Source organism: Harpia harpyja, chromosome 21, assembly GCF_026419915.1.
Source record: "Harpia harpyja isolate bHarHar1 chromosome 21, bHarHar1 primary haplotype, whole genome shotgun sequence".
In the NCBI taxonomy this organism is placed as follows: Eukaryota; Metazoa; Chordata; class Aves; order Accipitriformes; family Accipitridae; genus Harpia; species Harpia harpyja.
In genome coordinates, this window is record NC_068960.1 from 7,125,572 (window position 1) to 7,138,680 (window position 13,109).

Sequence of the window (13,109 nt, forward strand, 5' to 3'; positions counted from 1 at the left end):
TATGTTTGACTATTTTGAATGGAACAATAATGGTTAAATACATAAACCAAGAAAACCTGAGCATCTGCTTTTATCTTAGCCAATCTATCTCATTCGATGCAACATAACATGTTACCTTCATTCAACTGATAGCAGTTGAAGTCAATATTAGAAGTTATTGCAAACTAACTGACATGATAAAGTTCATCAGACATTCCATGAAGCTGTCAGATTACACTGAACGAACAGAAGGGGCCATAGTTACAAGTTTACTTCTGAAAAATAAAGCAAGTCTAGGAAAAAGTCTAGGAATAGGTTAGCTATAAATGCTATTAATCTCATGGACATGGTCCATCCTTAGCTAAACAGTGTCTATGCAGCGTTCGCTATTAAAATAGAGAAAGATTGTTTTCCAGCGCCAAAGGCTAGAACAATACCACCAAATGTTTCAGTTGCAGATGAATGTGTCTGCTGTATCTAATGCCAAATTGAAGTGGTAAGCTTAAGACTTCATAGTAATCTTGCAGATATACTTCAGGGGATTGTTATTTGAACAATCAGGTTATAGTGCTTCCAGTTATATGAGTTCCTAATCATCACAGGCTTCATGGAGATTAAGGTTAATTACTGCATCACTGGTACATATTCCATTAGGGAAGAAACTTAATGAGGGAAGAACTTCAAACGTATTTCTTACATTGACTTGAAAAGACAATTATGCTAGATTCAGTCATGAATAACTGTTTTAAAGGGAAGTCTGCATCCAACATAAAGTCAGTTTCCTGAAGGCACAGCACTGGCCCTTTTTTGGTCATCTTAAGAGCAGAGGCCTGACAAACTTTTGGTGGAATGAAAGCTAGAATTCCATTTGTGAGGGAAATTGTAGGGATTCTTCCTGTGCATCTCTAACAGATCTGTTTCCACATCTGAGCAACTGAAGGGGGGAAAAAAAAAAAATCCTGGAAGTTAAAAATCTCCATTCCACACTGAAGAGAATCTCTCACCTCCTTATATAGCAATCGATGAACATTCTTCAAATGCTAAAATGAAAATGGTCTTCAGGCTCAGCTGTTAGTTAAGGGTACACTTGAAAGCAAATTTCTAATTTATAAAGGTCTTCCTCCTAGATTCTCACTTAAAGACTTAAAGAGAAGTGACCAGGCCCAACAGTTTACAAAGCATGCTCCTAAACATACACGTAAGAGCACTGGTACCTTTGTTTTAAAATGGAGAATAATAATAATAATGATAAAAACCAAAAATAATTAAGAAGGAATCTTTCTTGGGAAACCTGACAAACCAATTACTATGGACCGTGAAAAGTTTTTGATCATTTTTACTGATGAGGATCAAAATACACGATCTTGTTTGGATTGTGAACACAAGGCATGTCAAAACACGGGTTAAATTCTGCCTCTGGATCAGCCAAGGTAGTCCTCTATCAGTACAGTACATACCAAACAGCTTCTCCTCTCCCTGTCATGCCTTTTCATTTTCCTCCCAGTATCTGAAGCCTCTTACAGCAGTTCTCAAACTTGAGCCCACATCTGCTGAGACAATGGACTGCTAGCAAGTTTTGGGGAACAGCAGATTTGACCAGGAGACCACAACATGGCCCAGGGAGGGTAGCGAAGCTCCTGTTTTGTCTCAGACACATGTCCACAACTATATCCTGAGATAGGGTGAGGTAGATGTGCAAGGGAGGGATAGGAATGGGAGCATTCAGGGAGAACAAGGGAAAAAATAAGTTGAGAACACCACGGTCTAAAACTTTGGTCTGCTGTGTATTTTCCAGTTAGCCTTACCTCTTCAGATCGTTGACAAACTCCAGCTTGTGACAGTGTGTTGCCAAGATCAGTCAAATGAGGCTGTAAGATTTCTTTTGGGCTACCTCGAATCACAGCAGTTAGAACCATTACACAAGATGGCTTAGGTGTCTTCCCAAAGGCTGATGTGATTAATCTCAATGACACCTTAGGGCTGACGAACGTTCCAATCAATTCTGCTGCTTTCACACACTGAAAAAAAGAACAGGAATAACTTGAGGATTTTCCTGAAAACACAGAGACCATTCAACATATCACAGGCTTTTTCTTTTTATGATTCCAGCTGTTATTTTAAATGCTTCAGCAGTTGCCTTGTAGGACTTTTCCACTCACTCAGTAATGATTATATGCATGAAGAAATTTTCTTGACATGTGTTCAGCAAGCACATAATAAGGCATGCAAGCACTCTTCTCAGCATCAGATGAACTTCCATGAGAAAGTAATGCACAGAAATGAAGTGTAAAACTCTCAGTGTAATAAAGCCACCAGTTTAGAATAACGAGATTTAGTGGTTTAGCATTTTGCCCTGCAAATGCTGCTCTGACGCATAGTCTTAATGCACCCACCACCCATCTATTAAAAGCAACAACAATGAAACCCTGAAAGAGGAATTTTTTTGTTATTGTACTATATTTTGACACTGACATTACAGGTCTGGTGTAGTGTGGAAGCACTGCCATGGGGGAACTGCTCACTGCTTTCAATCTCTTACTTCTCTAACTGAAAAGGCTTAAATTACTATGCGTTCCCCATGATACTCACACTCTGATCCCATCTCTGCCTAGCAGACATATCGGTATGTTGTATTCCACATGAAACATCATCACACCAGAGCTCACTCCCTGACTGATGCCCAATATTTACAATCAGGTGCATGAATAAAGACATAGTCAACTACTGCACCATTACCTGTGCAACACGAACATTTCTTCCTAACCCATTTATTTAATGGCTGGCTCATTTCCCCAAACATGTAAGCTTATTTCCCTTTGTATATAATTTTTAGTCTAGTGATTTAGCCGTGGATTTTTAACTGCACTTAATTAATACCTGAACCATCCTATTTTTAGTCTCAATGGAAGCATGCAGCCATGAATTCTGTAGTTTAAATCTGCACTATATATAGCTATTTCTTGTCACAAGGGTGAAGACTCAAAACAGTTATAACACACTATGTAGATGTGAACCCTGTCCTCCTCCATATTTGCCATAGAGAAAGAAAAAGACTTAGTGCTCTGAAAACTGGAAAAGGACAATACAATTAAACAGTTCAAAAATACGAATTGATACGTTTATATGGATCAATTTATCTACTCATTTTAACAGGTGAAAAAGGACAAAAAGAAAATAAAAAAAAAGAAAAAAGGGTAAGAGACCACCTGGTCTTTTATACATCACCTTTGGTATTATTAGGCTGGAGAAAGACATGTACATTTTCCAAGTTGGTGGCTGCTCTGAAATGGGTTCTACAGTGACAAACAATAGAGAAGATAATCACAGTACCCTGAGAAGCAGCATCACTAAGGACATAAAAGGCATTCACAAACAGAAGTTGCTGAATCTTAAATTTTGGCACAAGGAAGAGTAAAATTAAATACAGAAACATCTAACTGGGAATAAATCCCTTGGAAGTACCTGCGAGAAGATTAGTGGTTGAATTCTAAGAAAGAGACAAATATGGTCAAAAAAAGGCAAGGGAAAAAACCTATGTGTTGCTTGAACACATACTTTTGAATTTATATTTATAGCAACAAGCACTAGATAGGAAATTTGATGAGAACAGCAGTGCTGCATGGGTTTATTCTTCTAATTATTTAAGTTTTCGTATATATTTTATACCAGCACTGAGTAACTTGAAAAGCTGCATACCCGCAGTGGCATATCTCTTACTTCAATCCTGGGACATTGATTTCCTAAGGCCTGTATACCCCTTTTTGAAACAACGAGATGCCTTCTGACAGTATTCCAGGTTTACTTCTGTCTACTATTGATTGGCGTGTGACTGGCTTAGTTTACAAGCTCAATCTCACTGTAAAGCAATATGGCGTAAAGGTCAGATGCTGGTTCTGAAATGGGGGTGGAATAGCTAGAAGGGGATAACAGAGTAGGAATTGGGGGAGGGGAGGAACAACTCAGGAAAAATTAAGGGAGAGAGACAAGTATTACTAAGAAAGACTAAAGACAACAACAAATTGCAGGAAAAAAAAAAAGAAGAAAAAGGATAATTTCAGAAATGGATTTCACGCTCTGTACAGCTCAACTGATAGCAGGAACTTAAAGAAAAGCCTGATTTAGGAAATCAACTTTTCTGACATTGGTTGGACTACTTGCGTCCAGTAAGCAGAACACATTCTTCCAATTTCCCAAAGCAATAAAATTTGTAGCTCTAAAGTAAGTTACGTGGATTTTTTTTTTGTTATACATATGTTCTCTTCCTTGTATAGAAACATGAACAGAAGATTTTATCCTAAAATTGTAAAAACATTTGTATCAGCTGTCTATCTTCTGCCAAATTTATCTGTCTTCAGCTATATCTGTTTTATTGATTTATTGTTGATCAAAGTGTTGAGAGCATCGATACTAATACTAATTATTCCTCACAAAAACACATTAAAAAAAAAAAAAGGCATTTTACAAGCATTAAGTCAAGTATTCAAACATTGAATATGGATATCACATGGAATAAACATACCTCAATATTTGATCGGAATTATGGTTGAATTATGCAGCAGGGAGAGATAAATGAAATTAACTTGAAAGGGCACGACCTACACATTTTTTTAAATTGAATTTGTTGCCGCAAGGCTTTTATACTTTAATCCACTGCTTATGATTTTTAGAGAGATCATTATCAATGCTTCATGGGGTTGGCATATAAACTAAACAGTACTTAAATAACTTTACTATTGGTCTTCATACCAGTAATACAAGAATACATTTATTTTAACATAGTAAGAGAGTAAGCGTCCTGGTTTCAGCTGGAATAGAGTTAATTTTCTTTCTAGTAGCTGGTATAGTGTTATGTTTTGGATTTAGTACGAGAAGAATGTTGATAACACACTGATGTCTTCAGTTGTTGCTAAGTAGTGTTTATACCAAGTCAAGGATTTTTCAGCTTCTGATGCCCAGCCAACAAGGCGGCTGGAGGGGCACAAGAAGTTGGGAGGGGGCACAGCCAGGACAGCTGACCCAAACTGGCCAAAGGGGTATTCCACACCATGTCATGTCATGCCCAGTATAAAAACTGGGGGAGTTGGCCTGGGGGGTGGGATCGCTGCTCGGGAACTGACTGGGCATTGGTCGGCAAGTGGTGAGCAATTGCATTGTGCATCACTTGTTCTGTATATTCAAATCCTTTTATTATTATTGTCATTTTATTATTGTTATAATTATTATTTTCTTCCTTTCTGTCCTATTAAACTACCTTTATCTCAACCCATGAGTTTTACTTTTTTTTCTTCCCGATTCTCTCCTCCATCCCACTGGGTAGGGGGGAGTGAGTGAGTGGCTGTGTGGTGCTTAGTTGCTGGCTGGGGTTAAACCACGACAGTAAGTATAATGTTCGTATGTTTTTAACATCCATAAAAACCTGAGCCTGATCCTTCAGTCATGGGCAATCTCCAGTGACCTAAGGTAAGGTCAACCATCAGAAGAAGGACTCGGGACTCTAAGGATAGGGTCTTTATTCAGTGTACAATAGATACTTAAAAAGATTAAACTTACATTTTTAACCACATCGCTTTCTTCATCCAAGCATGCCTGGTATAAAGTTCTAAGCAGTAGCTCCATGTGTTGTGTTATGTGATCCTCTGCATGTAGCAATAACGTATACAGAAGCTGGGATGCTTTTATTCTTGTGCTTTCAACCCAGTCTGTTATATCATGACAGAGACCTGGAAGAATTTTGGAGAGGTTTCTTGACACAAGTTCCCGACAACCTAGTCCTGGTCGAGTCACTAGAAGAAAACAAGCAAACAAACAAAAACAAAACAAAAAGAAGTATCAAAGCAAAAGCCAATGCACATTAATCTTTAGAAAATTTTAAATGCTCCAAGGTAAGAGCTATGGGTGTCTGCTTCAGCATGGAAAAAAAAATGTCAAATGCTGCTGAGGAATTTACCTGCGCAAGTTGCATTCTTTAATATGTATTGCAGAATTTAAACTCTACACAGCTCTCTGAATATTTACGTATTTATTACTGGATGGTGATTTAGATTACATGTTTTAAAATGTTTACAGAGGGGGAAGAGAAAGAGAACTTAAACGAATATGGGACACTACCCACTTCGGAAAACACAGCTTAATAATTTCCTTTTAATGTTTATAGCAACACAAATCCCATTAAAAAAATAAACTGAAACACACAACAGAGAGATAAAATGGAAGAAAGACTTTCGCATGCAAACGTTGTGGTATCACTGAGTTAAATATAATTTGGAGGGGGAAAGAAAGGTAGAAGTCACAAATAGTACAGGGGACATGACCTGCAGTAAAACAGACAATGTCAGTTGTACCCTCTAAAGGAAAAGGTTAAAAATGTGTCTAGAAAATTAAAAGTAGAAAAGGTACTATGACTTGTACAAGTGCTGTGCAATAGATCAGGCCAAGCAAATTGATAGCATTTTAAAAATCACAGCTATTATATGATCTCTTTGCTACGGCCTTTTCAGGAAAAGGGGCTCACTGATGTGCCTCTTCAATCGTTGTCTGCTTTTTATATTAAATAACACATTTCAAAATAGTATGAAAGATTATACAGGAGTTGGGGAGGGGAATTTTTTTTTTTTTTTTAGATTGAATTTAATTTGTAAAGACCTTGTGGAAAAGTGGGGTTTTGTTGTTATCTTTTGTTTTTAAGGAAAACCCCAAAGTGTTATAAACACATATTCCCTACCTCAATAAAAGATGCAGACTTCTAGAGAACTAATAAACTTACCTTCCTCAACAAATACTTACTGTCCTGTCTTGGTAATCATCAAATTTACATCTTAGCTCATTTATAAATGACTAAGACTCAGAGAAGCAATTTGACCAATACCACAAGCAACTATCAAACCTCCATTTCTGTACTTTACTCATAAAGCTATGACAGCGCTTTCCAAAGAACTGCAATAAACTTTTTAGTGACTTTCTCCACAGCCAGATTTTTTTCCTTTACATTGTACATGCTTATACAAACAAAATCTGAAAAGTTGTTCTCTGAGAACCACCATCTTATAATTGCCACACACTATGTTCACATACTGTTTTAAGAATTAAACATTATTCATTATGAGGTGTCAAAAAACATTGACTGTGCAAGTGCATTTTTCATTTCTGGTACAGAGTTCTCCTGTAAAGGCTCAGAAAGGAAATGACCGAGTTGTCTCAGGATATTTTCCTGCATTGGCCCGTGTAACTACAAATGCTAAAAGGAAAACAGACTAAAGTAAATGGTCTGAAGAATACAAAAGGCTTATAGAAATGCCTACGAAATACCTAGAGTAAGGGGGGGGGGGGGCAGAAATTCAAGCATCAGGACATGAATTACTGCTTCTTTTGTCAATGAAGGATAACATTTTGGATTATGAAAACTGACAATGAATAGCAAAAGGTCAAATAAAGAAATCAACTTGAGACAGCAAATACAAACTGGCATCCTATTCAACCTGAGGCATAATTTTGCTTAAAGAATTTGGACCATCCTTTATCAGCAGCTCCTTCATTTCAGATGTTCAAATGCAGGCATTTATCCCTGTAGCTACTCCTGTCAAAGACTTCCCTGCTATAAACTGTCTGCACCTGTATCCTAAGGCAATGATTGCTGTTGCTCAACAGAAAGCTATTTGGTTGGTTGGATGACACCAGGTATGAGGTCTAACTCTACTCTTCCTCTGACCTGCAATATCTGTCATCGTGAGATCAAAGCACAGCGGGGCTCATATGTCAGGTCCATTATCTTAACAGTAGGACAAAGATAGGCAAGTAAAATGTACTATAAACTCACAGTTGTAAAAAGATATTCCAGTACATTAAATAAGTCAGAAGAAAGGGCAACAAAGTGTTAAAATACATATTTACCATATTAAAAAAAAAATACAAATGTTTGTGGAGGGGAATGACACACATAATAACAACTCACCCATATACAGTCTGTGGCAGGACACCACAAATTATTACTTGAAACTAAGGTATACTAGCATCTCTGATAAAGTTTCTTATCTGTAAGATTAGGTAGCCAATCATCCTTTCCTCTCATTTTTCTTCTCTTTTGTCACATAAAGCCTGACTGTTAATAAGACATACAATTTGGAAGTAAAGATAAGCAGGAGGAAATTATATCTTAAAGTCACTGTTAATTTGGGACTCGAGTCCAAAATTACCAGGACATTTCTTTAAAATATTCTTTAGTTACGTGTTTGTGTGTGTGTGTGTACACGTATGTCACATTCAAGCCTTAACTGCATCATTCTACCAAGCAAGATACAGGAAAAGTCAATTAATTGCAGGGCTGGAAAGTTGCCCAAATTCATGGAGCATATTTATTGTGCTAAGAAGATTATTTCGGAGGTACATGTCATTTAATTATGAAGTAACTGATAGGTGTCCCTTTCTAAAAAAAAAAAAAACAAAAAACCAAAAAAACCCCCAAACAAACCCAAACAACAAAACAGTGTACATACACACAAAACCCAACACACACCTAGAGAAAACTGAATAAGATACCAATATTAGCAACATAAATGGTAACAACTTTTTCAAGGACTAGCATGTGAAGCCCTTTATGACCTTCACTCTATCATGGTCATTGCAAAATAAGTGACTGGAGCTTAGACACTCAACTTCATGAGTTTATGCCTGTTAAAAAATTCTCTGACTGCCAAAGAAAGAAATATGTTTCTGCCATCACTAGTGGAAGTAAAAGCATTCTTTACCATTTACAAACCCCTGAGGTAATATTATATATAAAATAAGGAAGAAAGAAAAAAAAATTGGAAAGGATAACAGATCAACTTGCCTGTCTTCAAAGCTAAACAGTTCTGTCAAACCAGTCACCATTATGAAGTGCTTCCCCTTTCATTCAAGCATTACTGAGTAAAATAACTTTAAAGGGGGTTAAAAAAAAAGTGTAATTTCAAAGAAGAAAGGACTCCGGAAGCCACCGTCATTGAAAGGATTTTGCTGCTGGGTATTCTGTGATGTGATTGTCACGTAGGCACGAGTCAAGCATGAACCTGTTCTTTCACACCAAGAGTTTTTGTTCTGTTAAATATGAGTATAGAAATCAATAAATGACCCATTTAAACCCTCTCTCTTACCAACACCCATATGCATATTTTTAAACATTAACTTTATGAACCTGAGACAGGAAACAAGCTTCAAGCTACTGCAAACATAACGTTTTAAAGCTACCTATAAATGGTACTAAAAAGTAATCTAACCATGCTGCATATCTTGTTTTTTGTATATAATAAAGGAAATTATTGTTTCTATTCCCGCATTCTTCATGTACACTGGCAGATTTTAGTTAGCATCCCAGTGTCTCACAAAGACATCTGAAATCATTTCACTGCAAATTTTTCTTCCATGCCAATTCTGTGGATCATTAATGCTGTGTCTAGTTCTCATTATTCAGGGACTCAGCTCACAGGTTCTTCAACCCTGCCTTCCCTTCTGGTCATCTCTATGCGCATTCTCCACCTGGCTGTTGGCTAATGGACAACTTTCTGCTGCTTCTGCAGCACTGCTTTACCTCTTTTTCAGCACAAGCATTTTCATTTACTCTTTCTCCAAAATACATTTTGGGATTAATGGAAAAAATGAATGTAGCTACTGAACAAATGTTTTTTTAATTTTAAATTTAATATAAATAAATACTTTTATATACGCTATATTTTTTTGTATGTATATATGCTACCCCTATACATTAACTAATATTACAACTTATAATGAATATTACACATCCTACTCAGCTGTCATCACTGCACTGCAGCTCTCAGGGATTATTCAGGAAGTAAAAACCCCTTTCAGTGCAACACTTACCTCCTTTGGGATAATGAGATGGTGAAACACTAAAATCCATCTTATCCTTCAGATCTTCTTCATTCTCTTTCTCCCACTGCAAGCCTATCTTTTCCCAATAAGTCCAAGCCAGTTTCCTAGACATAAAATAAAGAGTTTTATACCATCATGCCCCCAAAAGAAAAACATTTTAAAATGAGACTTCCAGAAAATCTGACTTCTTAAATTCAGCTGGAAGGATGGGAAGCATTCCTGCCATTTAACCTAGGCATATAGTTGAGAGTTTGTGCTTCTTTTGTACTCAGTGGACAGAGGTCACCCATTCCAAAGGATAATTCTGTCTCTGTCTACCTCTCTGTCTTCATCTCTCTCATACTTACTTGAAGGTATCATAAAAGGGCAATATAACAAAAGTTAACGAAGATAATGCTATCATTTCAGGTTTAAGAGAAAACAAACAAACAAATGTGTTAATGTGGGTTTTTCTCCTCCAGGTAATACATCTATAAACATAGAAACATTTCCATGTATGAAGACTATTTAGGGGGAACGAAAAAAGAAAAGAAAAAACCCAAAAAACGTGTTCTGCTTACGTATTTTCAGGAATTTCATCAGTAAAGCTGCCAAGTAACAAAGGGATCAACTTGTGAAAATACGAGTATCTGTCTTGTAGGTGCAACAACCATTCTCCAATGACAGTTGTTACAGCGTGCCGAACCTACATGGATACAAAAAGACTATTTTAAATATGTCAGGAAAATACTAGGAAAAAAAAAATTTGCTTCCAGTATATAAGACTTGGTAAACTGCATCAAGGGTCTCAAGAAATTACAAGAACCCAGGATTTCCTCACTTGCAGCAAGCATCTTAAGTAACATGCAAGGTATCATGCTCCCTCTTGTGTTCTCACTCCGGCTTAGTTAAATCTTAGACTATTTGCTGCACAAAAGCACATCTCTGAGAGAAAGACAAGATACAGATCTAACTCGGAAAACTCTAAATTTTCACGGTTAATCTCCCTCTGAGAATGTAAGAAATGTACATTTCTCTGGAATTTGAAGCTTTCCAAGCACATCTCCAGAAAACAGTTTTCTCTGTTCACTATAAAGGAAGCCTGAATTAAATAATGTGAATACACCCACTCAGTAATCAAAATATTTTAGTTATGATTAAGTTACACATTTTAAAATTACTGCCTCAGTTGCACCTTATCAAGGGACCAATACCATAAGTGTTTATTAAGCATCTGAAAAGGCCATAGAATCAAGTCCCAGAGATTTGACAGAAGAATTTAAGACAGAATTGAAGGCACCCATTAAAATAAAAAGGTGCCTACAAACTTCAACAGCCTGCAGAATTAGACAGCAGCTGAATAGGTCACCAGCCTTGGTTTTGGATAGCTTTCAGTTGGCAAAGCCTGTATGTGACATATTTACATATCTCAACTGAATGAATGAAACCTGAAAGTTGCGGGGGGCGAGGAAACACCAAAAAAACCACCCCAAAGCAGATTTAAAGTAAATCCAGGGGAAAAAAAAAAAAAAAAAAAAAAAAGGCACACCTTGGGAATCTCGTCAAATAATCGCTGGGCCAGATGAGACAGAACATCATCCACAGACTTTCCATTTCCAAACTGTATCACTGCTCCAGTAGCCTGAATTACATCAACACGAACTCTGTAGTGCTGGTGCGAAATTGTTTGCATTAAGGGTTTTATCAGAGATTCTGACTGCATATGGAAGTGCTCTGTTAGGGCAGAGAGACAGAAACTTCAGACATGCTTTCCTCTACATGGGTGACAGATCTTGAGCAACATGACATCCGTAACACTACGAACAGCAGCCTGATGAATGTCGCTGCATTTATGTGGCATGCAAATTTAACTTTATACTATATTAAAGCTGAACATTAGCCCACATGGGCTCCCCTAACCCCCTCCTCCCACCACTACCCACACGTTGTAACGGCACAGCATCCATCCCTGGCATGGTTCTTCTCCAACAGATACTCCAAGGCCTGCAAGGCGCACCTGTGAAGGTGTGTGCAACTTCTTCCTTCTCTTCCTCTCTCCTGGTTGCATCCCTGTAACTTCCTACTGGTCCCTACCTCAGCCCCTGTCCCCCCAGAAGACTGCAGGCTCACATCAGCCCACCGCTCCCCCCCTTTGCCCATCCCTAGGCCCCACCTGGCATGGCCTGGGCGCAGGCCACAGCACACCTGCAACTTTCACGCCTGACCTCGGCATAGTGGTCGAGGAGGGTGGCCTGGAGGATCCGGATAACGTCGGTGAGGTAGGGGCCCACAGAGGCCCCGCAGCGCTGCAGCAGGAGGCTCAGGAGCTGGACGAGGCCGAGGCGCAACTCCTCGCTGGGCTCAAAGCCCTGCGGCGGGCAGAGGCGCTGGGCTAGGGCCGGCAGGAGGACGGGCAGCGCCTCGCCGGGCCGGTCGCCGCGGCTGAGCCCGTGGCAGAGGAGCTGGAGGGCGAGCTCCCGGCACCGCTCCGCCGCGTCCCCCGCCAGGCAGCGCGCCAGCGGCCGCACCAGCTGCGCCCCGAAAACCTCCTGCACCACTGCGGCCGAGAGCGGCCGCTCCTGCACCTCGGCCCGGATGGCCTCCAGCGCCCGCAGCCGAGCCGCCCGGCCGCAGTCGGGCTCCCGCAGGCAGCTCAGGGGCCGGCTCAAGGCCTGCGCCACCTCGGCCGCCTCGGCCGCCGCCATGTTCCGCCGTCGCCACGGAAGTGCGGCGGCGTTGCTAAGGACGCGCGAGGCTTTTACGACGGCGGGCGAGCGCTTTACGGCGAGGCCGAGCTGTGCCGGGCCGGGTTGGTCCCGCCTGTGGCAGGGCGGGAAGGGACGGCGCCGCTGCGGCCGTGTCTCCGCCGCTCTGAGGGGACGCCGCGGGCCCCACAGCAAGGCACCGAGGCGGCAGGGCGGTAGTTTCAGCAGGTACGATAGCTACCAGCAAGAGAGGGGCCCGTTGTTCGCATCACGCGGGGAGAAAGAGACGCAAACCTGAGAGAAACCCGCGGGTGGAAGGACTGAGGGGAAAGGCGAAGCGACCCGGCCCACCACAGCGCAGCACACCTGCTGGGGATGAGGGTGTTACTGTGTGGAAACTTTCACGTGTAACACGCTATTGGCATCGCTTTTCCCTTCTCTGTTTTTCTCTGGAGGGATCAATACTGCAGGGGCACCGGTTTCTGCAACGGCTTTACACAATTTTTAGTGTTCATTTGTATTAGTTAATGTGTATAGATACTGTGCTCGTATTGTGCTTACACGTCCTTTACACAACATAACTTC

At 40.0% G+C, this 13,109-nt stretch overlaps 2 protein-coding genes across 2 annotated transcripts in view; one reads left to right on the forward strand and one right to left on the reverse strand.

Annotated features, from left to right (window-relative positions):
• The window catches only part of DNAAF5 (dynein axonemal assembly factor 5), a 32,079-nt gene extending 19,519 nt beyond the window's left edge, over nucleotides 1-12,560 (reverse strand). The window contains exons 1-6 of the mRNA XM_052772368.1: nucleotides 11,993-12,560; nucleotides 11,369-11,553; nucleotides 10,401-10,525; nucleotides 9,829-9,944; nucleotides 5,530-5,762; nucleotides 1,785-1,997 (exon numbers count right to left, since the gene is read on the reverse strand). Of these exons, the coding sequence (XP_052628328.1) occupies nucleotides 1,785-1,997; nucleotides 5,530-5,762; nucleotides 9,829-9,944; nucleotides 10,401-10,525; nucleotides 11,369-11,553; nucleotides 11,993-12,524 (1,404 nt within the window). The 5' untranslated portion in view covers nucleotides 12,525-12,560. The remainder of the gene's footprint in view (nucleotides 1-1,784; nucleotides 1,998-5,529; nucleotides 5,763-9,828; nucleotides 9,945-10,400; nucleotides 10,526-11,368; nucleotides 11,554-11,992) is intronic.
• Nucleotides 12,561-12,645: 85 nt separating this feature from the next.
• PRKAR1B (protein kinase cAMP-dependent type I regulatory subunit beta) overlaps nucleotides 12,646-13,109 on the forward strand; it is a 103,502-nt gene continuing 103,038 nt past the window's right edge. The window contains exon 1 of the mRNA XM_052772371.1: nucleotides 12,646-12,752. The gene's annotated coding sequence lies outside the window, so the exon portion shown is untranslated. The remainder of the gene's footprint in view (nucleotides 12,753-13,109) is intronic.